At 36.9% G+C, this 24,709-nt stretch overlaps 1 protein-coding gene across 4 annotated transcripts in view; it reads left to right on the top strand.

Moving 5' to 3' along the window:
* LRRC40 (leucine rich repeat containing 40) overlaps nucleotides 1-21,698 on the top strand; it is a 65,621-nt gene extending 43,923 nt beyond the window's left edge. The window contains exons 9-14 of one of the 4 annotated variants that reach the window (XM_008060969.1): nucleotides 5,760-5,868; nucleotides 10,570-10,677; nucleotides 12,002-12,112; nucleotides 15,626-15,703; nucleotides 17,978-18,163; nucleotides 20,739-21,698. In XM_008060969.1, the coding sequence (XP_008059160.1) occupies nucleotides 5,760-5,868; nucleotides 10,570-10,677; nucleotides 12,002-12,112; nucleotides 15,626-15,703; nucleotides 17,978-18,163; nucleotides 20,739-20,844 (698 nt within the window). In that variant the 3' untranslated portion in view covers nucleotides 20,845-21,698. The remainder of the gene's footprint in view (nucleotides 1-5,759; nucleotides 5,869-10,569; nucleotides 10,678-12,001; nucleotides 12,113-15,625; nucleotides 15,704-17,977; nucleotides 18,164-20,738) is intronic. The other 3 variants (XM_008060970.1, XM_008060971.1, XM_021713902.1) reach the window with 3 other exon arrangements.
* The last annotated feature ends 3,011 nt before the right edge of the window (nucleotides 21,699-24,709 follow it).

Here is a 24,709-nt window from a genome sequence, read left to right on the forward strand (position 1 = left end):
GTCTTGAACCCACGGGCTCAGGCAATCCACTCACCTCAGCCTCCCAAAGCGCTGGGATTACAGGCTGAGCCACCGAGCCAGGCCCCAATTCCCTTTTCAAATTAGGATGTAGGGATGTGGGATTTGGGAATCTGAATTCTTGAGTTTCTGATAGATCCACATCCCCCACTGTCCCGCTAGATCCCCAGTCTTCTTAGTGATTATAAGTGGGGGATACAACAGTGCAGGTCCCAGGGTTCTCTTTCTCTTCTAGAGGGTCAGATGTTTTCTCTTCCTCATTTCCCGTTGGAAAGGGAAACATCGAAAGAGGTCCTGGAAGCCAACAAAGGGCGTAGTCCCCTTCTTTAGGTGAAACGGAGGGCTTATTGTTTACATAGATTACTAAATTCTGACAAAGTCAGTCCTCATTAGAGACAGATTTAGGCCAAAATACTGTGGGCTGACAGATTGGTCCCTTAGTTCATACAAAGTTCAAAATTCATTTTCTTTCCTTTTCTTTTAGTTTTGGAATCATTTTTCCAATTCTTTAGCATTCACCCCAGTGGACTTTCTGGGGGAATTTCAAAGGGGTCCTGTTTCCATCACAGGACAACGAAACCACGGGTCAGACTCCACACTTGCTTCCTATCTTGAGATAAGTCCCAGCCACACACCCTTAACCTCCCAGAACTCCCCAACCTCCAAGGAAGTACTTATAGTCCAATTTTCATGCACAAGGTTGCTGAGTCACAGCGGTCTGTCTGCAGAACCGTGGGAGCCAGCAACATCTGACTGGAGTGAGCCACCTAAAATCGGGTGGGACAAGTCTCCCTCTCTGATGGGGGTTCAGTCCCGCAGGTGCTGGTATCCTGGACGAGCCCCCACAATTGTTGGAGCTGGGAATGCACCTCCTCAATTTCATCATTAAGGAACAATGCGGAGACTCAGAGATTGGTGGAGTGAAGCAGCTCTTTTAATATTGGCTTTGCAAGATGGGTGTCCCTCGGGTGAGCAGGCACACCGAGGCAGCTGCAGCCAGCATATTCATACCCTAAAATGCAAATCCCTTTCTTGGCTTCCCATTGATTGGGTACTGCAGAAGTTACACGTTTTCTCGTATGATGCCTACATGACACATGTTGATTGGTTTGACAGAATCATTTCATTTACATGTCCTGTTTGTTTATTGGCTTCCAGGATTACTATTCTGATTGGAGTCCATCAAAAGTTTAAGCATGTAGCCCGCCAAAGTAAAAAGTCCATGAAAAGGGAGCTCAAAGAAGCAGGAAGTGAGTCAGCAAAAGAGAAACACAAAGCATTTAAATATCATCTTGGGAGCCCAAGATAAGCTAGGCTTCATTTTGAAAATAAATCATCTTATTTCCCACACTTCTGATCTACAAAATGTAAGATGATATGTTTGTGTGTTTTTAGGCCACTACGTTTGTGGTGATTTGTTTAAACTACCATAGAGAACTGCCCATAAATTGGGCATAAATTATGTAATGTATGCTCATAAATTATATAAAAATGAATTGGCATTGTATTTTCAGTTCCTTTGCAATCTTATGCTAATGAACTGTCTTTGGGCAATTATTGTTTAGGTTTTCAGGTTTAGTATATATTGAACACAGCAGACCTGGCTAGCACACAATGTCTTACTCACTTTTACATCCCCAGCAACTGGTACAGTGAATGCTACAATGTAGAAGCACAATTAACAGTTTGGGGAATAAATCAATACATTTGTAATAATTAGATCTAGACCCAGGGATTGCTGCTGGTTATATATTATTAATTTATGTGTGATAAACTTGGGGTACTTGACTAGAGAAATAGAATGGTGATTCTCAAACTTTAGTGTCCACTGCAATCACCTAGCAGGCTTGGTGAAACAGATTGCTGGTAGTTTTGGAGCCAAGCCTGGAAATTTGCATTTCTAATAAGTTTCCAGGTGATGGCAATGTTGGTATTTATAGGCTTACACATTGGGCCATTTTACTCCCCCACCCCTCTCAGAGGCCAAACTAACTTCACATGTTCTCCCACAACTCACCTGCTTTTTTCTTTTTGTATGGATCCATTCTGTAGGAGTTGTACTCTCTACAAACCTGGCTAATACATTCAGTAATTTTCCTAAGATTTGTTCCTCTCCCAACCCTTAGCCTTGTTACCTCAGAAAATAAGCATTCAATTAGTTGCTTTCACTTTAAGAGTAATAGAATAGTGAAACAAAACATTTTAAAAATCTAAAAAATGAAATGGAGAAGTTTAAAAGGTGAGAAATTCTTTTAAATTATTCTGTTATTGATAAGAACCTATAGTTTTGTACTTCCTTCTGAGACGGTTGCTCTTTTGGGAGCTTAACCTGGCACTCCTATGACACCCTCACCTATCCTTGACATATGCAGATCCCATGAAAATACTTTCAACATACTTCTGTCATTGTACTTACCTTGTTGTCTTGTGATTTTTCTCTTCATCTTGTCTACTACATTGAGTTCATTTGTCTTCACCTCTTACCATAATAGTACCCACCAATTAATATGTGTTGGATAATGCTATAGAATGATGGAATGTAAATAACTAATTGGATTCCTTCGGTTTTATTTCTGAGAGACAGTGGTACTCACCAACTTTTCTAATCCTTTCTAAAACTACTGGCAAGGCAGAGTGATCAGTGCCTGTTTGTTCCAAATTGATAAATTGAAGCTCTGAAGACTTCCTGATTTGGTGACACTCATTCGATTAAGCCACCCATTGTCACCTGTAATTCATCAAATGAATACATTTGAACTTTTCTTTTTTTTTTTTTTTTTTTTTGAGTTGGAGTCTCACTCTGTCGCCCAGACTGGAGTGCAGTGGCTGCTCCCGGCCACCGCAGCCTCAACCTGCTGGGCTCCAGCGATCCTTCTGCCTCAGCCTTCCAAGTAGCCGGAATTACAGGCATGCGCTACCACGCCTGGCTGATTTTTTGATTTATTGTGGAGATGAGGTCTCGCCTGCCCAAGCGGGTCTCAAACCCACGGGCTCAGGCAATCCACTCACCTCAGCCTCCCAAAGGTGCGGGATTACAGGCTGAGCCACCGAGCCCGGCTTGAACATTTCTTGAAAGGGTTTCTTTATGTGATTCATCTCTTACTTGGCTAAGCTCTTGTCAGTCACTTGTACCATTAAACTGTTTTTTTCCTCTCTGGAAACTTCTATTTTGCCATTCTCAAATTTTATGGTACTATACTTTGATGTGGTTCTAGTTTTATTTATTGTGTTTGGCACTTGGAAATTTGGGTTTTAAAAAAATTTAATTTTTTAATGAAAAGGTCAGTAAATGCACATGGGAAAAAAAATCAATCAATATGCGAAGATATGTAATGAAAGTAAATCTGTCTCTCACACTGTGAGTCCTCTTCCCAGAGATAATAGTCTTCCCCTGTTCTCTTTGATGCTTATTAAAAGGAGCTCTTTGGAAATTGTTGAGAATATCCTGTGTTAATATATAATCAAGGTAGTACGTATATTTACATACATACATACATACATACATACATACATACATACATACATATGGGGATGCCCAAAAAATACATACACATTTGGGGCTATCATACTTAAAATGTGTATATACATTTTTTGGCACCTCTGTATGTATTTTTAAAATAATGCTGGGTTTTGTTGGTGGTTTAATATTGTCTTTCTCCTTACATAATTTTGGTACTGTATTACATATTCTTTAAGGTAACATAACCAAACTAGGAGACTTTTAAATACCAAAGCATCCAGTTCATATTAATATTTCTTTTGATGTCTTTTTTTTGTTTTTCTTTTTCTTTTTTCTTTTTGAGTTAAAGTCTCACTGTCATCTAGGCTGGAGTGCAGTGCATGATCACGACTCACCGCAGCCTCAACTTCCTGGGCTCAGGTGATTCTTCCACCTCAGCCTCCCAAATAGCTGGTACTACAGGCATGCACCACTATACCTAACGTTTTTTGATTTTTTGTAGAGACAGGATCTCACTGTGTTGCCTATGCTGGTCTGGAACTTCTGGGCTCATGCAGTCCACCTGCCTCAGCCTCCCAAAGTGCTGGGATTACAAGCGTGAATCACCATGCCCAGCCTGATATCTTTTATTTCTTTTTTATTTTTTTGTAAGTTGGTGTCTCACTCTGTCACCCAGGCTGGAGTGCAGTGGCGTACTCACTCCTACCCCAGTGTCGACCTGCTGGGCTCCGGCGATCCTTCCACTTCAGCCTTTCAAGTAGCAGGAACTACAGGCGCACACTAGGCCCGACTAATTTTTAATTAATTGTAGAGACAAAGTCTTGCCAAGTTGCATGGGCTGGTCTCAAACCTGTGGGCTCAGTCAATCCACTTGGCTCGGCCTCCCAAAGTGCTAGGATTTCAGGCTGAGCCACCAAGCCCAACCATATCTTTTATTCCTATTTGTTATTCATTTATTCTTTCCTACTTCTATGAATAATGTGTTCATATGATATTTGCATGAGAAATAATAGTTTAATTGTCATTGGTTCATGAATAACTTTACTCAGTGTAAGAGAAATGTACTTAGTATTATTCAACAAATGTTTATTGAATGCCTCCTGGGCTGGAGTAAGATCAGAGATACTACTAATTTTTTTTATTTCTTTTAGCATGCCTTCTTCTCTTATGAATTCTGGGACTGTCCCATCTTTTTCACATTGTTGGAAATTAATAGTGAAGTTAAAATAAAATAAATTTTTAAAAATATTGTTCACATCTTTTTTGCAAAAAAAAAAATCACTAAGCCATGTTTTTTTAAATGTGTATGTTTTGGTTTTGTTTATATCATACTCTAGCAGTGTTACACAATCTCTGGAGATTAGTAAGGTGGTTGACAGTCTGTGGATGTGTGAGCATGCATGCATGTTAGAAACATATCTGTTGAAAATAAAGTCTTGGCCGAGCTCAGTGGCTCAGCCTGTCATCCCAGCACTTTGGAAGGCTGAGGCAAGTGGATTGCCTGAGTCCACGGTCTTGAGACCAGCCCGGTAAACTTGAGGAGATCTTGTCTCTACAATAAATCAAAAATTAGCCGGGCGTGGAAGTGTGCGACTGTAGTTCTGGCTACTTGGAAGGCTGAGGTGGAAGGATCACTAGATCCCAGCAGGTCTACGCTGGGGTGGCTATGAGTGTCCCATTGCACTCCAGCCTGGGCAACAGAGTGAGACTCCAACTCAAAAAAAAAAGAAAAGAAAGTCTTGCATTTCCTAAAAAAAAAAAAAAAAAAAAATTAACAGATATAATGTATCAAAAGCTTACTTGATTATGCAAGTTGACAGATTTTAAGTGATTGAGGATAATCAGCTTCATTAAATAAGTTCATTCAATAAACTGAAAAAAGAAAGGCATATGCTTATTCAATAGACATTTCAGGAAAATATTTTTCTTAAGAAATTTCTTTTAATGGACCATATTATTCTGCTTGAGATGAAGGATTGCATGTCATTTTTTCTACTTAGACATCATAGTTATTCTGTGAAGGGCCTTTGTTACTTCCAAATTTCCTTTCAGTAGTATTTTTAAAAGCTTTGAAGCCATATCATAGCAACCTAATCTATTTTCTATGAATTAAATACTAAATTCTAGACTGAGATTTGAGTTATTGTAAAGAAAGCATGTATGACTACACATTCTCGCTAATAATATTTAGAAATGTATGCTAGTTTTACATATTATCAAGAATTTAAAAAATGACTTTTGGAGTATATATATTGATTTTATATAACTTTTCTTTTGTCAGATGAGAGACCTAGCCATAGTGACTCTGTTACTGAGACTGCCATGACACTACCAAGTGAATCTAGAGTCAATGTACAGGCCATCATCACATTAAAAACATTAGACTACAGGTATGTCATATATTTTGTTCACACATTTCCAAAAACATAGTAAACTTTTCGGGAAAAAATCCTTCAGAGACTGGACTCAATGACTCAGCCTGAAATCCCATCAGTTTGGGAGGCCGAGGCGAGTGGATTACCTGAGCCTGTGGGTTCGAGACCAGCCCAGGCAGCTTGGTTAGACCTCGTCTCTACAATAAATTTAAAAAATGGGCTGGGTATGGTAGCACGCGCCTGTGATTCCAGCTACTTGGAAGACTGAGGCGAAAGATCGCCAGAGCAGGTCGACACTGGGGTGACCATGAGCGTGCCACTGCCCCCCAGGCTGGGCAACGGAGTGAGACTGTGACTCAAAAAAAAAATAATCCTTCAGAAGAAAACAATTGGTGAGGAAGAATTCATTAGAGTACTTAACTTAGAATAATAGCAATTGCAAAAAACCATAAGGAAATAAAAGCAGCCGGGCTCGGTAGCTCAGCCTGTAACCCTGCACTTTGGAAGGCTGAGGTGAGTGGATTGCCTGAGCCTGCGGGTTCGAGACCAACCTGGGCAACTTGGCGAGACCTCATCTCTACAATAAATCAAAAAATCAGCCGGGCATGGTAGTGCGTGCCTGTAATTCCGGCTACTAGGAAGGCTGAGGTGGAAGGATCGCCGGAGCCCAGCAGGTCAAGGCTGCGGTGGCTGGGAGCGGCCACTGCACTCCAGTCTGGGCGACAGAGTGAGACTCCCACTCAGAAAAAAAAAAAAAAGGAAATAAAAGCGTATTAAAAGTATGATGAACTTGAAACCCCATTTCTTTGTGATTTGTGTTTATTACACTTAAGAGATGGTTCCATTAATAGTAATATTTGTATAATGAGGATATTTTAGTATTATAAAAAATAAAAGAGTGACAGTATTGATAATAAAGTTCTCTGACTCAGTAACCAGGCATCCAGAGAGACTTATATGGGAGAGAGTCTATGGTAGTACATGACAAACCAGCATCATTTAGTTAATGAAAACCTTGACTAGCAGGCAAAGCTTGAGAGGTTATATCCTGCTAACTTATCTGAGCTTAAGTCAGTTATTAATACTATAGTAATAATGTGTTCTGGTAGCATTTGTATTAAAATAGAAAATTATAGTGTTAGTATATAAATTGAGACAAAGTCTAAAAATTTTTTTATATATCATGGGAGTGTATTAAATTGTGCAAAGAAAATACCTATGGGAAGATTTAAGGTAGTTGTTGAGTCCTTTCAGTACTGTCTAAGGCAACAGTAATAAAAGTTAGCAATACTGTCAAAACTTTTGCAATGATTGGTTCATATATGGGTATTATAGAGAAAATACAAAGAATGTAGACTCAAGTCATATAGTTGACTAGATTTATTCAAGAATCTACATGGCTAGCACCAGTGTCTGGTCTCTTACCCTAATGTATCAGTAGGAACAACCTTCTCAGAAGTCAGGATATGGTCTCTATCTCACATTTATTGTGTTTCATTCACATTGTTCTTACCTCTTAACTGCCAGTCTTTTTTATTTTTAATTAATTGTTTTGTTTTGTTTTTCTTTTTTAGAAGAAACAGGGTCTCACTCTGTTGTACAGGCTGGAGTGTAGTGGCACTATCATAGATCAATGCAGCTTCAAACTCCTGGGCTCAAGCAATCCTCCCACCTCAGTCTCCTGAATAGCTGGGACTATAGGTGCGCTACCATGCCCAGGTGGTTTTTTTCTTTTTAAAAATTGTTTGTAGGTATGGGATCCTGCTATGTTGCCTAGGCTGATTTCAAACTCCTGGGCTCAAGCAGTTCTTTCTCCTCGGCCTACCAGAGTGCTGTGATTACAGGCATGAGCCACCACGCCTGGGCCCCTGCTACTCCTTGATGTATGTAGAACTCACTATTCTCAGCCAAGCTCCGTTTGCCACACAAACACAGGTAACACTCTTTTGTACTTACATTTGTCTCCTTCTCACAAAGCATGGCAGCTTAATGTATCTTTTCTTCCACGTAATATACCCATTTATTCAGTAGATATTTTTGGAATCTACTATGTAAAAAATTATTTCATAAATATACTAATTGGTGAGAGAGACTTTATTCCTGTCTTATATTTTCTTAGCTTAAAATGTATTTTATGCCTAACTTCCCTCCATCCTGTACAGATACCATATACTAAGTCCTTGTCATATGCTGGGCACTCTACAGGTACATAGGCTGTTGATTTTAATTATGCAGACAGTCTATAAAGTAGTGTTGATCCAGTTTTATCTGGGTTAACCATTCCCACTTTTTAAAGGCACAGATATCACCAAAGCATAATAAAGATGCATCTTAGGTTGCCTTGATTCTAAATTTATTGTAGTTTGTTTTTCTCAGAGACTTTAAGTGGAAAGGGGTATTCTATTTAAAAATATAAATTTGCAATATCAAGGCATAAATGTTTTCAACTAAACGTTTAAAATAGTATGAATCTTTCAAGTTTGATTAGTATAAGTCAGTTCCCTATGACTTGAGCATTTCTGAGTGAAGAGATGAAAATGCTGCATCTGCACAAAAGAAAGTGGAACCCTAAAGCAGTAGAAGGCAATTTAGGCAATCTTTTTACATATCTGTATTATGATGTCTTTCTTACACAATTCTCCCATATTATACATCATATATAATACTGTTTTCTTGTTTCTCCAGCATCTATTTGGCATTCCACTGAAGTTTCTTTTATGTGAATGACATTGTAGTAGGCATTAACAGTCTAAAAAAGGAATGTAAAGATAGTTAATATAGATAATTATAACAGCTACAAATTGTTAAATCTGAAAATGTCAGAGTTCTGTACAGTAGTCCCTGGTTTCCTAGTTTCGTTTTCTGCAGTTTCAGTTACTTGTGGTTAACTACAGTGTGAAAATATTAAGTTGAAAGTTTCAGAAGTAAACAACTGGTAAGTTTTGAGTTGCAGGCATTCTGAGCAGCATGATGAAATCATGCTCTGTCCTGCCCAGGACAGATCCAAATCATCCCTTTGTCAAGCCTATCCATGCTGTATATGCTCCTTGCCCTTTGTTACTTAGTAACTGTTTCAGGTATCAGCTGGAGGTCTTGAAAGGTTAACTTTCTGGATAAGGGGGAACTACTGTATTTTCACTTAAGATTAAATGGATATTTCACTGAAATTTTTAATTAAAAGGATATTTATTTACATTTGAAAAGATATGACATAAGTACATAACAATATATATAAAACAAAGAAATAATAAGAAATAGGCTGGGTGCATTGACTCAGTCTGTAATCCCAGCACTTTAGGAGGCCGAGGCGAGAGGATTGCCTGAACCCGGGGGTTCGAGACCAGCCTGGGCAACTTGGTGAGACCTCATCTCTATAATAAATCAAAAAATAAGCCAGGTGTGGTAGCATGCACCTGTAGTTCTAGCTACTTGGAAAACTGAGGCAGAAGGATCGCCTGAACCCAGTGGGTCAAGCCTGTAGTGGCTGTGAGCATCACACTGCACTCTAGCCGGGAGACAGAGTGAGACTCCAACTCCAAAAAAGAAATAAAGAATAAGGAATAGCTCTTCCAATTCTAATTTTGTGGAACTGAGATTGAGGAAAGGTAAATTTATAAAGTTCATTAGTGGTAGAACTAGGAATAGTTTAGTCCCAGTCTGCTGTTCTACTTTGTCACATACTGAAGGAGAGAGAATTGGTCGGGGTTACAAAACAAAAATTATCTTAGTATGATATTGAACTTTTTTAAATGATTGTTATCTTACAATAAACTGCATACCCAAAGAAAGTTGACAGAGGCCGGGCTCGCGCCTTGGGAGGCTGAGGTGAGTGGATTGCCTGAGCCTGCAGATTCGAGACCCGCCTGGGCAACTTGGTGAGACCTCATCTCTACAATAAATCAAAAACTAGCTGGGCGTGGTATCACGTGCCTGTAGTTCCAGCTACTTGGAAGGCTGAGGCAGAAGGATCGCCGGAGCCCAGCAGGTCGAGGCTGCAGTGGCCAGGAGTGGCCACTGCACTCCAGTCTGGGCGACAGAGTGAGACTCCAACTCAAAAAAAAAAAGAAAGAAAGTTGACCGATACAAATGCCAAGGTGTTTAAGAAAGGGACAGCTACTTTTTTTTTTTCTTGAGTTGGAGTCTCACTTTTGTCACCCAGGCTGGAGTGCAGTGGCACGCTCACAGCTACTGCAGCCTAAACCTGCTGGGCTTAGGCAATCCTTTCGCCTCAGCCTTCCAAGTAGCTGGAACTACAGACCCATGCCACCACGCTCAGCTAGTTTTTAGTGATTTATTGTAGAGACGAGGTCTCACCAAGTTGCCCAGGCAGGTTTTGAACCTCCAGGTTCCTCTCGTTTTGGCCTACCAAAGTGCTGGGATTACAGGCTGAGCCACCGTGCCCAGCCCAGGATGACTACTTTTTTAAATTACAGATTTAATTCTGTTCAAAGGTAGAGGAATAGGCTATTTAACTATGACTTATGGATGTCTTAGACTCTGAAGATATACTTGTGCTTGTATTCTCATTGAGTATATGAATGCCCAGAAAATATAGAACAATGTGTTATAACACAGTATGTTGTCTGAATTTTTAGCAGTGAACATTTTGTGGTTGGTAAATTTTTGTGGCTTTTTTTTTTTTTTTTTTTTTACAAAAAGCACAGTCAGCTGCTAATAATGGCTCATTTCTTAATGTAGTTATCATTTTTCCTATAGTGACAAGCAGACAACTTTGATTTCTGATGACGTGTTTGATGCAGTAAAAAGCAATATCATCACTTCTATTAACTTCAGTAAGAATCAGCTGCATGAAATTCCAAAAAGGTAAGAACTGTTTATGAGGCCATTTCTATTAGGTTGTGACTCATTCTCTGTTGTATTCCCATCTTTTAATTTATAATTTGACTATATACCATAAGGTTGATTATGATGATAATTAAAGCATATTATTTCTTTAGGCTAGATTTCCAGAAAAATTACTAAGTCAGCATATGACTCAGTAGATCTAAAAACTTTTGAAAAAATGTTATCAGTTACTCATCAAAACTGATTTTCTTTCACTCCTCTTTTTCAGCACAGCATTTTCTTTTTCTTTTTCTTTTTTTTTTACTAATGTGATAGACAAATACAGTTTACTTCTCATTTCTTGAAATGAAAAAAATTTTTTTTGAGTCGGGGTCTCCGATATTGTTTAACTCTTATTTCTTGAAATAAAAAAAAAAAATCTTTTATTTTTTTTTTTGAGTTGAAGTCACCCAGACTGGAGTGCACTGGCAGGATCACAGCTTACTGCGGTCTTGACCTCCTGGGTTCAAGAAATCCTTCCGTTTCAGCCTCCTGAGTTCCTGGGATTACTTTATTTATTTAAAAATTATTGTTTATGAATAAATACTTATAAATAAACCAGTCAAGATACAAATTATAATTCCAAATGGAGTCTAGCTCAAAATAAAATATGTAGTCCTAGCTACTTGAGAGGTACTTCCCACTACAGTTGGCTAATTTTTTTTTTTTTTTTTTTTTCCTTTGGTAGAGTCAGGGGCTAGCTATATTGCTCAAACTGGTCTTGAACTCCTGAGCTCAAGCAGTCCTTCTGCCTCAGGCTTCCAAAGTGTTAGGATTACAGACATGAACCATCATGCCCAGCTGAAAAATCATATTCATAACATGATTTAAACTATAGAGCTTGATTAGGCTTACTTAGAAATGTTTATGTCTTCCTCTTTAAGTGTTTAATTTAAGCTGCTTAGTGGTGACATTGTGCAGTAGAAATGTAATAGGATGTATGACTAATAATTTATTTTATGAGTTCAAGTCATTAACAGAAAAAAGTATAAACACTTCCTAGATTTGATTTTTCTCCTGCTGTAAATCGTTTCAATATAAGATAAATGAGTTTTTAATTAAACCTCACCATACAGTTAAAGTCAGATAGAAACTTTAGGACAGATTATAGTGAGGCTGTTTTTTAAAAATTGATGTTTATTAGTTACACATCAAACTCATTTAAACTTTTGTGAAAAAGTAAAAGTTACAAAAAAACATATTTAGAAATAACATAGAACTCTTCCTCTTATGATTTGTTTGTAGTTTTGAAGATTTGACAGTGAATTTAGGTGCTAATATTTTAAAATTATTTTTGTTTCAGGATTGTAGAACTGAAAGAAATGGTTTCTGATGTAAATCTCAGTTTTAATAAGCTTTCCTTTATATCCTTGGAGTTATGCATGCTTCAAAAATTGACTGTCTTAGATCTCAGGTATTTATTGCTTGACTTTTATAACTTGTCTTTGAATTTTTTTTTTCTTTTACCTCATATTTTCCTAGGTTAGTATAAAAACTGACCTTTAGTTTATTAACAATATTTTAGGAGAATCCTAAAATAGTATTTAGAAAATCTGAAAAAGTATTTAGGAAATATTGCAATTAGACATTTATCATTTGTAAGCAATTTACAAGTTAAGTGATTAGACATAATTATTTTAAAATATTAACAGTTTTTTTTTTTTTTTTTTGAGTTGAAGTCTCACTCCATCACCCAGGCTGGAGTGCAGTAGGATGCTTGCGGTCACCCCAGCGTCAACCTTCTGTGATCCTTCTACCTCAGTCTTCCAAGTAGCCAGAGCTACAGGCACGGGCTACCACACCTGGCTAATTTATTTATTGTAGAGATAAGGTCTTGCCACATTGCCCAAGCCACTCTCGAACTCATAGAGTCAGGCATTCCGCTCACCTCAGCCTCCCAAAATGCTGGGATTACAGGCTTGAGTCATTGCCCCTGGTCAATATTAACCCCTTTTTTTTTTTTTTTTTTTTTTGAGTTGGAGTCTTACTCTGTCACCCAGGCTGGAGTGCAGTGGCACGCTCACTGCCACTGCAGCCTCTACCGCTTCAGCCTTCCAAGTAGCTAGAACTAAGCCCGCCCTACCACTTCCAACTAATTTTTTGATTTATTGTAGAAAAAAGATCTCACCAAGTTGCCCAGCCTGGTCTGGGACCCTCAAGCTCAGGCAATCATCTCACCTCTGGTCTCCCAAAGTGCTGGGATTACAGGCTGAGCCACTGCGCCCAGCCTATATTAACCCTTTTTAAGCAAAATTAGAAATGACACATTGCAAGTATTTTCTTCATATTTTTTATTTTCTGATAGTAAATAACATAAAACCGGTACAGCCCTGTGGTGGCATGATAGCTTGCATGGCTTTTTGCTAAAAAACTTACTTGATTTCAAAATGTTACGTTAAGCATACAAGACCAGAAATAAAGAAAAATAATGCTGTGAGTGACAACAAAAAGAAAGGAAACTGTGTTTAAGGTGCTGCAGAGATAACAGGAAATTTAATTTCATTATGTCCATGTTGAAGTGACAATATCACAAGTGTCACAGTTCTTTAAGGCTAATAATGTATTTGCTTGGATTATAAATTTTTATTTGCAAACTGCATCTCTATTGCTCTGGCTTCTTCATGTGTTTACATTGTTACTAGGTATGTTTTTGAATTATTTAGAGTATAGCCTCTCTTGCTTTGCTCAAACTATAGTCAAATAATCAATTAAGTTATAACCTGTGACAGTTTGTTCTTCCTGTAGAGACTGGGATTAAAGCAAATCTAATAATAGGCTGCTCCTATTAGATGTGGAATTAATTCTATTTTGGGGTAGAAATTACACTAACAAAACTGTAAAACCACATTTTAGTTCAGTGTTAATGCAGCAGAGGGAATGAATTCATTTCTTAATTTCTTTTTGTTTCAGTCTTCTGTATGTAGCTACAGGGGGCCTAAAGGATGCACACACATTTTAAGTGTGATGTTTGCTCAAAAGATGGCATTAATCAAATGAATGCTAGCATGCAACAGTCAAACTGGTGGAAGCATGGTTGAGTGAACATCATAGTACACATTGCTACTGTAATTCAATTCAACTTTGAAAAGTAATGCATAAGTAACATCTCTTAGAATGTGAATACATTTTTCTGGTACCTCTTGTATATATAGGCCTCTGTCTGTAACCATACCTGGAAGCTTCTAATTAGGTGACCAAAATATGCTCTTCTATTTGATATTAGTAAGTAGAAGACTCTCTTGGAAAAGAATAGAAACCAGCAGTGGTTCTTCAACACAATTTAATATAGATAATAGCTGGAGAAAAGCACAAGAAAAAAAAGAATATAGGCCACACTGCAGAAAGTATGACTCTTAACTATTAGGATTGACTTCTGCACCCAAAGAAATATGTTAGAGAAAATTATTTATTTGTAATAAGTAACCATCTAGTGGTGGGAATAATTTTCTCACATATATTTTCTATTAGTAGTAGTTATACTTCCTACATTGCTTCCAGACCCTTTTTGAATAAGATTAAGTTTACTGCCATGTTTCATTGTAAGAGCTAAAAAAATAGCCATTGTGTAAATTGAAATTCTAAACTTAAGAGTAGGAATGGACTTGCTTAATACCTACGGACCAGAAATCTCCAAGTTTCTAAATAAAATCTTTTTTTACTTCTTGTTTCATTTTTTTCTATAATTTTTAAATTCTTCTTGGAATTTCATGTCTGTATGCAAGATATATGTATTATCACCACCAATAGAACATTTATTTCATGTGGTGTTACAGATATGGGGGAAGAATTACTAAACCCAATTTGAAGGAGTTGAGGAATTAGTATATAGTGTTTACCCTGTAAACACTATTAAACCTATTTTTTTTTTTTAGATTGGAAAATATAGTTTACTTAGAAAGTAAATTCGAGTGATAAATAGAGATTTACCTCCCCAGGGTGAGGAAGGGGGCCAAAGTTAAGAAACATGGCAGCAAGCCGGGCTCGGTGGCTCAGCCTGTAATCCCGTACCTTTGGGAGTCTGAGGTGAGTGGATTGCCTGAGCCCACGGGTTCGTGATCCACCTGGGCAACTTGGCGAGACCTCATCTCTACAATAAATCGAAAATTAGCTGGGCATGGTAGCACACGCCTGTAGTTCCAGCTACTTGGAAGGCTGAGGCGGAAGGATTGCCGGAGCCCAGCCTGTTGAGGCTGAGGTAGCTGGGAGTGGCTACTGCACTCCAGTCTGGGCGACAGAGTGAGACTCCATTTCAAAAAAAGAAACATGACAGCAGTAGTTTAGAGAGCCACATGGACACACCAGAGTTTAGCAAAGCAATGGTCACTACTAAACCTATTATTACAGAGTTAGTTGTGACTGGACATGGTGGCTCACACCTATAATCCCAGCACTTTGGGAGGCTGAGGTGGGAGGATTGCTTGAGCCCAGGAGTTTAAGACTAGCCTGTGCAACATAACGAGACCTCATCTCTACCCAAAAAAATATATATTAATTTAAAAGTTAGCTGGGCGTGGTGGCACAGGCCTGTAGTCCCAGCTGCTCGAGAGGCTGAGGTGACTCACCTGAGCCCATGAGGTCAATGCTATGGTGAGCTGTGAGCGTACCACTGCACTCCAGCCTGGGGAACAGAGTGAGAGCCCAACTAAAAAAAAGAATTAGTTGTATTGTCAATTGGTTTCATGTTATCTTATTTTTCTTCTAAGACATGTTGTTATAACAGCATCTTGGTATTAATGGATTTGGCACACTAACCAAATATTTGAGGCAACCAACTAGTTCAGAATTCTCAGAACTCAGCCTTTTTGAGATCAGTTCAGATTGACAAACTGATCTACATATTGTTTTTCTTGCTCAACATTTTCATTATAAATTCAAGTTGTAAAAGTTTTCAAATTTTGTAAATCATTTGTTTTGATTTTTAATTTAGGAACAATTTTTTGAATTTTTTACCTGAAGAAATGGAATCGTTGATAAGACTGCAAATAATCAATCTTTCGTTTAATAGGTAAGAGACAGACAAGCAGTTCTAATTGTTATTCTGTGAAAAATATGTAGTTCTTTCTTCCTAGAGAAAACAACTAAAGGAGCCAAATAAACAGGCCTTTTACTTCTATTTTATTTCAATATCAAGATTTTATTTTCACTTAGCTCTACATAGAATTGAAAGTGGTGTTGCTTTCTTAGAATTTTTACAATTGATAATAGCCATTTTGTTTCTTTTTACCATTTTGAGAAACCTGTAGCTACTAGACAAATATGCAAATAAATTTGGTCAGTGAGCCAAAAAGGGGAAGGATGCAAACAGTTGCACAAAGAGTAGGTCACAAAAAGTTTGTTTAGGAAGTAGATCAGAGAAAAAGGGTGGATCTACATCTCTGAGATTGGAGAGAGGGCCAGACACTTAAGGAACATTGGCAGCAAATGCTTGAGGTTGAGAAGCTTTTCAAGTTTTTCTTTTAGTGGGGGCAGGTAAGCACAGGAGCTGTCACTGTGGTGATGGTCTGTGTCACATCTGTCACATAGGTCATGAAGGACTGATTACAATATATTAGGTCAGCTTGGCCCTTTATGGCAGGAAGATGAATACTTTGGAAAAAAGGTTAATTAGTGCCAAGCATGCTTGGGGGTGTTACAAAATTATCAGTAACTACCTCCAGGAAATCTGTTTTGTTTCTTTTTAATGATTATAAGGTGGGTTGAAGTAAGTTGCTGAAAAAGCAAGACAAAGCTAAGCAATGTTAAAAATAAATATATACAAAAGCTAACATTTTATGTAATCCAGAAAATGTCCTAAGGTCTTCAATATTCATTAATCTTATGACAATTATATACCAAGTGTATACATTTAGTACTATTATTTCTGTTTACAGATGAGGAAGCTAATGCATAGTGATATTAAAATACTGCTTATTTTAATTTTTGTTTTATCTACCCCATTAGTTGTGCTTTCTAGTGTAAAGGTTATACCATTATGGTCATTATTTTAAAATTTGTGTGCACTTCTCGATCTCTCCTAATTTTTACTTGTGAATTGAGCTGTCAGTTTTCTTGTTTTTCTCAGTTTTGTTTTTTGTTTTTTTGAGTTGGACTCTTACTCTGTTGCCCAGGCTGGAATGCAGTGGCATGCTCACAGCTACAGCTGCCTCTGCCACTGGGCTCAGGCGATCCTTTCGCTTCAGCCTTTGAAGTCGCTGGAACCACAGCTACCACCACGCCTGGCTAATTTTTTGATTTTGATTTATTGTAGAGACGAGGTCTCACCAAGTTTTTCAGGCTGGTCTCGGAATCCCTGGACCCAGGCAATCCTCTCACCTCTGCCTCCCAAAGTGCTGGGATTACAGGTGTGAGCCACTGCACTGGCCTGAGCTATCAGTTTTCTACTGAGTTGTCAATTGAGCTGTCATTTGCATAGTAAACAATGTCTTTGGGGAGGTGGCAAAAGCTAGTGCAAACGCCTGTGTTAACAGATGATTTACATCTTTTATAATTACCTTGTGGAAAGGGAAGAAAAGAAGAGCCCACTACTTAGGGACCATTTGGTCCACCTGTACTCCTAGTCATTGGCTCTCCATGTTCACTGGAACTTGCAAGGTGTTATGCTTATCCTCCACTGTTGCTTTGTTTTAAACATCAAGGCAGTAAAGGAAGGGCAGGATGGGGGAAGTGAAATGGCCAAAGTTCTCCCTCAGCCCATTTTTGTCTTTTCTAGTCCAGGCTGCAGTTTACCTTGCACTAAAATTGTGCCAGCCGATGTTCCCTAGGTGTGTGCAAAAATTTTGTGTTACTTGCAAGTACTGGTCTGAGAGCCATCAGCCTTCCCAGCTCTCTTGGGCATCTTCAAGATTGCTTTGGGCAAGAAAGCCAAGAGTCTGCTAGTTTGTCAGGTTAAGAAACTGAGTGTACTCATTTTGGAAGCCTCAGTAAAAGCAAAATATATCTCAGTGTTATAGCAGCGATTATGTTTTATAAGAAGTAAAAGTGAACTATGGAAGAACACCTATGTGGAGATATGATATGGAGAATTTCTGTTCCTGAATGTGAGCAGACAAATATAAGAGAATTTACTCTGAATTTCTGTTTAATTACAAGTCTATCCACTGAATATGTATTTCAAGGTTTCCAAAATTAGCCCATATTCTTTGTTTTTTTTTGAAAAATTCAAATGCAGTAACATATGCTAAAGAAAAAATTATGATATTAAACTTAAGATTATCTGTTTTAAGGAATGATTTGACCTCTGATTTCAGTATATTTAGGTGTTCTGTTCATGTATTAATAGGTTCAAAATACTACCTGAAGTTCTGTATCGTATCCTCACACTTGAAACAATTCTGATTAGTAACAATCAGGTTGGATCTGTGGACCCTCAGAAAATGAAGATGATGGAAAAGCTGACCACACTGGACCTTCAGAATAATGACCTCTTACACATTCCACCAGAGCTTGGTAATTGTGTGAACTTAAGGTAGCTACATCATTCTCCTGAGTTTTTCTCATTTATGTGATTGGTTTGTGGAAGTGATTTATTTTTCTTGTTGAGATAAACTTGCAGGAAGTTAAAGTAACAAATTTAATGTCCTGTTAAAAAGAACAAGTAACAAAACACAGAGTACCAATTCTGTTTTTCAAATTTTACTAAATACACTGCTTTTCACTTTGTTTATGTGGTATAATATATGATAAATGTGGTAACTGTTTCTAGTGGTACTTTTATTATCACTGTGTTATGTTTGTAACCTGAAACTTCACTGCATAAAAATGTCAGGGAACTATGAACTCTTTAGCTTTGCATATAGTGTTTTTTGAAATCTTGTTACAGACTACCACCATTCCATTTCAAGCCCAGCATGGTCTTTCTGTCTCTTTACATTTGCTGTTCCCTCAGCATCAGATGCCTTTATTCTGTTTTTTCCAATAATCAGTCGACATATTACCTTTGAAAATCTTCCCCATTCTCCAAGCAGAATTAGTCCCTACTCTGATTTCCCATCATGCTTTGTTTGGATTCATTTACACCATTTTTTTGTCCTTCATTAGAAAAGAGTTGTTCCATTGCCTAGAACATAGTAAGCACCCAATAAGTGCCTGTGAATGTAAAGGGAGTCGGAGATGTCAACAGAAAGCCTAGTAGTTAAGCAGAATGTGTCAAAAGTAATTTAATTATTGAAAACTGCATATTAATGGTGTGGCATATTTTACTTCACTGGGGCAGCACTGGTATCTGGTACCAGTGGTATTAACTGGTATTAACTACTTCATATTAGTAAATTATAGGAGACAAGTATAGTTGATTCTTATTATTTGCAGTAGTTATATTTTTATAAAGTCACTGTGAAGGCTGCATTAGTGAATATTGACTGTTGATCCTGGGGGAAGTACAGGGTTAGGTTCCTGCAAAAGTCTAATCACAATATTTTCATCAACTGATCAATACATTACCTATTTTTATGTGTTTCTCTGTCTAAACTTTATTTAATGTTATTATTGATTCATTAACATTGAAATCATGGCCAGTGGTACTATGAACTTTGTTCATGCCTGAACAAAGTTTACCTGATACATGTATTTTTTTCCATAGGCATTTTTGTGCTTAGGAAAACTAGTCAGTACTTCAGTACTATTCTTGCAGATCATTTTAAACAGTGGAATCGCCACAAAAAGATATGAAAAGTGTGGCCCTAAGTGGAACACAAAAAGAACACTTGATTATAGTATGAGAGCTGAAACAGAGGCAAAACATTATCTGGTTTGACCTCAGCTGAATATGCACCTTGGGGTGACCTAAATGTTTTGCTCTATGCATGTCCTTGAATAACCTGAATGTTTTGCTCTATGCATGTCCTTGAATGACCTTGGAAGTGCCACACATATGGACTTGGGGGTTACAAATTTTAGTGAGCAAGCAAATTCACAAATATGGAATTCGCATATAATAAGGATTGACTGTAATCAACTCCCTTTTCTAGAAATTAAGAAAATAAGTCTTTAAAAGAGTTCCCAAGAAACAGATATTTGAAGATATAGTTTAGATCATTTGTATAATATGGTGAGTTTGACTTTTGTTTACATAAACATTTACGCTATTAACAATTAATATAAAAATCTCTTCTAATTGAAGATATTTTATTAGCTACATAAAGAAACAGAACAATAAGCCCTTAAGTCTTAAACTGAACCTTATTTCAGAACATGTGAATACATTTATATGTATGTGTATCTCATCAAGGGAAGGAGAGGGCAAACATGTGATAATGTTTTTGGAATGGGTAGGACGGTGTTGATGATACATTGATTACATTATAGTGCTTGACTTGGATAACTCATTATCTTACTTCGATTAGCTTACTCATTATAATACTTATATAAATCTTATTTGATAATTTGGTATATAATCACTATAAGACTCAAAAAGACTGGATAGACGCGAGTATTTCAAATCATAACTCTACTGTTTATTAACTGATTTTAGACAAGTCCTTCTTACCTCCATAAACTTGTGTTTCTTCGCTTAAAAAATAGAAATATTAATGGTACCTACATCATAGGACTGCTAGGAGAATAGGAACGTTGAGAATTTGTGAATGTTGCTGAGCACAGTGGCTCGAGCCTGTAAACCCAGCACTTTGGGAGGCCGAGGTGAGAGGATTGCCTGAGCTCAAGGGTTCGAGACCAGCCTGGGCAACTTGGCAAGACCTCATCTTACAATAAAATCAAAAAATTAGCTGGGCATGGTAGCATGCACCCGTAGTTCCAGCTACTTGGAAGCCTGAGGTAGAGGGATCACCTGAGTTCAGCAGGTCAAGGCTGCGGTGGTCGTGAGTGTACCACTGCACTTCAACCTGGGCGATAAAGTGGAACTCTGACTCAAAAAAAAGAATTACTGTTCTTTGGGTTATTATTTAGTTATAATTCTAACTTTAAATGCTCAGATGTAAAAGGGGAAAATAGAAAAAATATATAAATTTTTTTATAAAGTTGCAAATGAAATTCTAAGATAAACCTTGCTAATGAAAAGTTTTCAATTTTTCTTTTTTGTTTAGAACATTACTACTAGATGGAAATCCATTCCGTGTTCCTCGAGCAACCATATTAATGAAAGGAACAGCAGCTATACTGGAATATTTGAGAGACCGAATTCCTACTTAAATTGGAGTTGTTTTATAATCCTGGTTATGTTAAACTTAGAGGGATATACCTTTCTTTTAGTAAATCTTAAAAGATGATTGCTATAATTGATCTTCCTAATGTCACCTAACTTTTGGTATAACGGGCCTGGGCCATATTCACTGCTACTAAATATTTTTACATTGACAACTATTTAGCATTTTTCTAAAGGTGGTATTTACATTCATAATGGTGATAACCATGTATTGTGTTCATACATTTGTTCTGAATGTTTTGCATGGGATTTATTCTATTCTGTTTCATTTTCTTATAATACAGCAAGCTGTTTCTTACAAAGTAAATTTTTATTTAACATGGTTTAGTATTTTTGTAACACAGCATTTTTGTAGAAGCCAGTTTTTTTCTCATTTCTTTTTGTATTCTGTATGATGTGACCAGTTGAATGTGACTATCCAATTTCTATCTTATCATTAGGTATAAAATTGAATTGAATTTTATTGAATAGTTCTCTGGCACTAAAAACAATAAGATTTTCATTACCCATAATAGGATTTTTGTGATGTGGTTGGTCTCAGTACAAATTTTAACTTGACATTGACTATCTTGTTTTTGTGTTAATCTAGCCGAAATGTTTTTTTTTCCAGCTATTGGGTAGGTCTTTTCCCCCTATTTTATGGAATCATTTTTTCAACATTACTAATGTCATAGAAATGCTACCTAAGATATAGGTTATTTAAAAATAGTGAAACATTGTCATAACTGCTGTCACAATTTAGAATTTAAAATGACAGTTGTAAAAATGATGTCTTGGTATTGTTTCCATTTGATAACCTAGTACTTTTAGATTCAAGAGAATTAAAGAGGTTGGATCTGTATACTTTGTCTTCGGGAGAGTGTGGGCATTTTAAAATATTTTTTGTTTCTTATAAAAAGGCATTGTAGCTAGGCTCAGTGGCTCAGCCTGTAATCCCAGCACTTTGGGAGGCCAAGGCGAGAGGATTGCATGAGCCCGCAGCTTCAAGACCCGCCCGGGCAAGTTGGCGAGACCTCATCTCTACAATAAATCAAAAAAATGAGCCGGGCATGGTAGTTTGTGCCTGTAGTTACAGCTACTTAGAAGGCTGAGGCAGAAGGATCACCGGAGCCCAGCAGGTCGAGGCTGCGGTAGTCAGGAGCATGCCACTGAACTTCAATCTGGGCTACACAGTGAAACTCCAACTCGAAAAAAAAAAGAGGCATTATAGCTGGGCATGATGGCATGCTCCTCCTGTAGTTCCTGCTACTTGGAAGGCTGAGGTGGAAGGATAGCCTGAGCCCAGCAGGTTGAGGCTGTGGTGGCCGTGAGTGTGCCATTGCATTACAGCCTGTGTGACAGTGAGACTCCAACTCAAAAACAAAAAGATATTAAAGGTCTTATTAATTTTTGTAGATAACAGTAACAGAAAACAACTGATAACATATACCATGTAGAAATCTTAAAATATGCTTTGTTTAAACACTCATTAAGCAGGTATTCATATATATAATCTATTTTGTGGGTGGGTTGTAATCCAACCTCTTATGTCTTTTTATTTCCGGTACCTTAATGTTTAAGTTTGCTTGCAATCTTGGTAAGACTAAACTAGCAGACAGGCAGTATTTTTCTTAAAGGGAATTTGTTATAGGCAAACTTGATTTAATAAAAATAAAATATAAACATCTTTGTTTACACTAAAATTATCAGATGTAGGTTGATCAGTCATTATAACACCATATGAGTCTATTAAGTAGCCAATACAATAGCATGTATATCAATTTATATAGATAGGTAAGTAGATAGCTTGTGGGCAACTGAGGCATGTTTATATTACAAAAAAAATCATTGCTAGAAAGGTGAATACTACATGTTCATAATAAAAGTTACATTTTTCAAATATTGATAACAATGTTTATGTTTCTGTTTTAAGAAAAAGGTTCCCTTTTAATATCACAACTCTTTTGCTGACTAAGTCTGCTTTGATAGTAAAGAAAAGACACTTCACAATAGGTGACATTTTATTATTTATACAATAAAGAGACTTTTATGTTATTCAAAACACTTTTTTAAATACTGAAAAAGTTGAGTACATCAAAGCCGAAAAATGGCTCCGCTATACACTGCACAGCATTGTTTTAGTCCCTGTGTTTTGTGTCTGTACAGAAAGCATCTTCAAATGCAATCTAGTCACATTGTACACCTTTACCAATTAGTGTCAATACATAAAATAAAACTGGAGAATACAGCTGGCATATGCAAATTAACTGACAAAGTAAGTAATTTCACTGATTCAGTAAATTTAAAATGCAGATTCATAGGACTTCTTTGCGCATAAGATGAAGCAGCTTTCAAGGTCATTATGGTCTCATACTGAAAAAAAAAACCCATTAAGTATATTCACATCTATGTTAATAAAGTAGTAAATATGTTCTTCATTCAGTTTTATTTACATCAATATGTAGTTCAACTAAAAAGTATTGTTAATCATGATATAGTTGTGTTTTTAACACATACAAAAATGAAAATTTTATAGATAATTTAAGCTCAAAATCACAATTATCTCAAAATATTAATTACAATACAGCCATTTCAATTAAACATGTGATTTAACTTTTTTATAAAATGATAATTTTTTTTTATTAAAGTAAGCAGTTTGTTTTGAATTGGCTAGAGTAGAAAACTTTAAATGTGAAGCGGTGTTTCCTGCCCCCTCCCACCCAAATTTGTATACAGCCACCTAGGCTAGCAAAGAGACAGAAAAGGCCCCGAATTAGTAAGATTAAGCCTCTTTTGCTATACTTCTGTGGCTTGTTGGTTCTTCCATAAAAACTTCATAAGGGGAGTGTCCATACACTATGCGGTAAAATGCATGCCTTAATATACAATATGTCTATGTAAGATGTGTTTACTAATGCACATTAAAATGTTCACAAAGACTGCAAAAGAAGTCATAAAGAAGCACTTTATCAATCGAATACTGTAGACTTGAAAACTACTTGATAGCATAATGGCATTTCTTTGAAATCAGATCCTAATTCAAGTTATTTCTCTGGCTAAAGGAGCTCTGGTCATTTGGCCTCAAGATGTCACTGTTGTGCTGCACATATGGTAGTGAAGTCAGCCATCATTTAAAAAAAGGAGTCTAGAGGTTGTCTTCATTTGGCTAACATAATGACCCAAACTTCCGTCCCTGCTTAGGAATTTTTCTTAAATTTACAGAAGAGTGAAATATTTCACTAGCTGATTTACATGACCTCAAATGGAACATTTGTATGTATTTGGCATATGGAAAAATATATTACATGAAATTAGAACTTCTTTAAAGTATAATAAAATGATTATGCCCCAAAATAACTGAGGTCAAAAGTAATCAATTATAAAATACTTTAGGAAATAAAATATCATTTTTATGGATACTTTTTTAAAAGCGTAAAAACAGTACCTAATATCCTTTCACTTATAATTATTGACAAATCAATTGGAAATCTACCAGTGTCTTCCTTCAGAATTGCTTGTTAGTTTAACATTTTTTTCTGAATGGAAAGAGTCCATAGTTCTTATTATGGTTTATTTATATGCAGCCGGGTGAGGGGTACTCTTGAGTGGTTATAAAGTGGGAAAAATAAAACTCCAGTACGTACAATAACCTACGGTAACCTTACTTACTTTTAATCTTACTTTTTCAAGGTCTTTTGTGGTGGTCTTTAAAATTTACAAACAATTTTGTAGATTTACCTCTTTTTTTCCCCCACACTAAACTTGGAAATAAATTTCTCCTTCATATGAAGACAATGTTATCATCTTTAAGCCTTCTTTAGTTCCTTCCACACATTTAGTACAAAGAGAAACTTGACTGACTCTTCAAACAAA

Source organism: Carlito syrichta, unplaced genomic scaffold (assembly GCF_000164805.1).
Source record: "Carlito syrichta isolate Samal-C Ts95f unplaced genomic scaffold, Tarsius_syrichta-2.0.1 Scaffold304785, whole genome shotgun sequence".
Classification (NCBI taxonomy): Eukaryota; Metazoa; Chordata; class Mammalia; order Primates; family Tarsiidae; genus Carlito; species Carlito syrichta.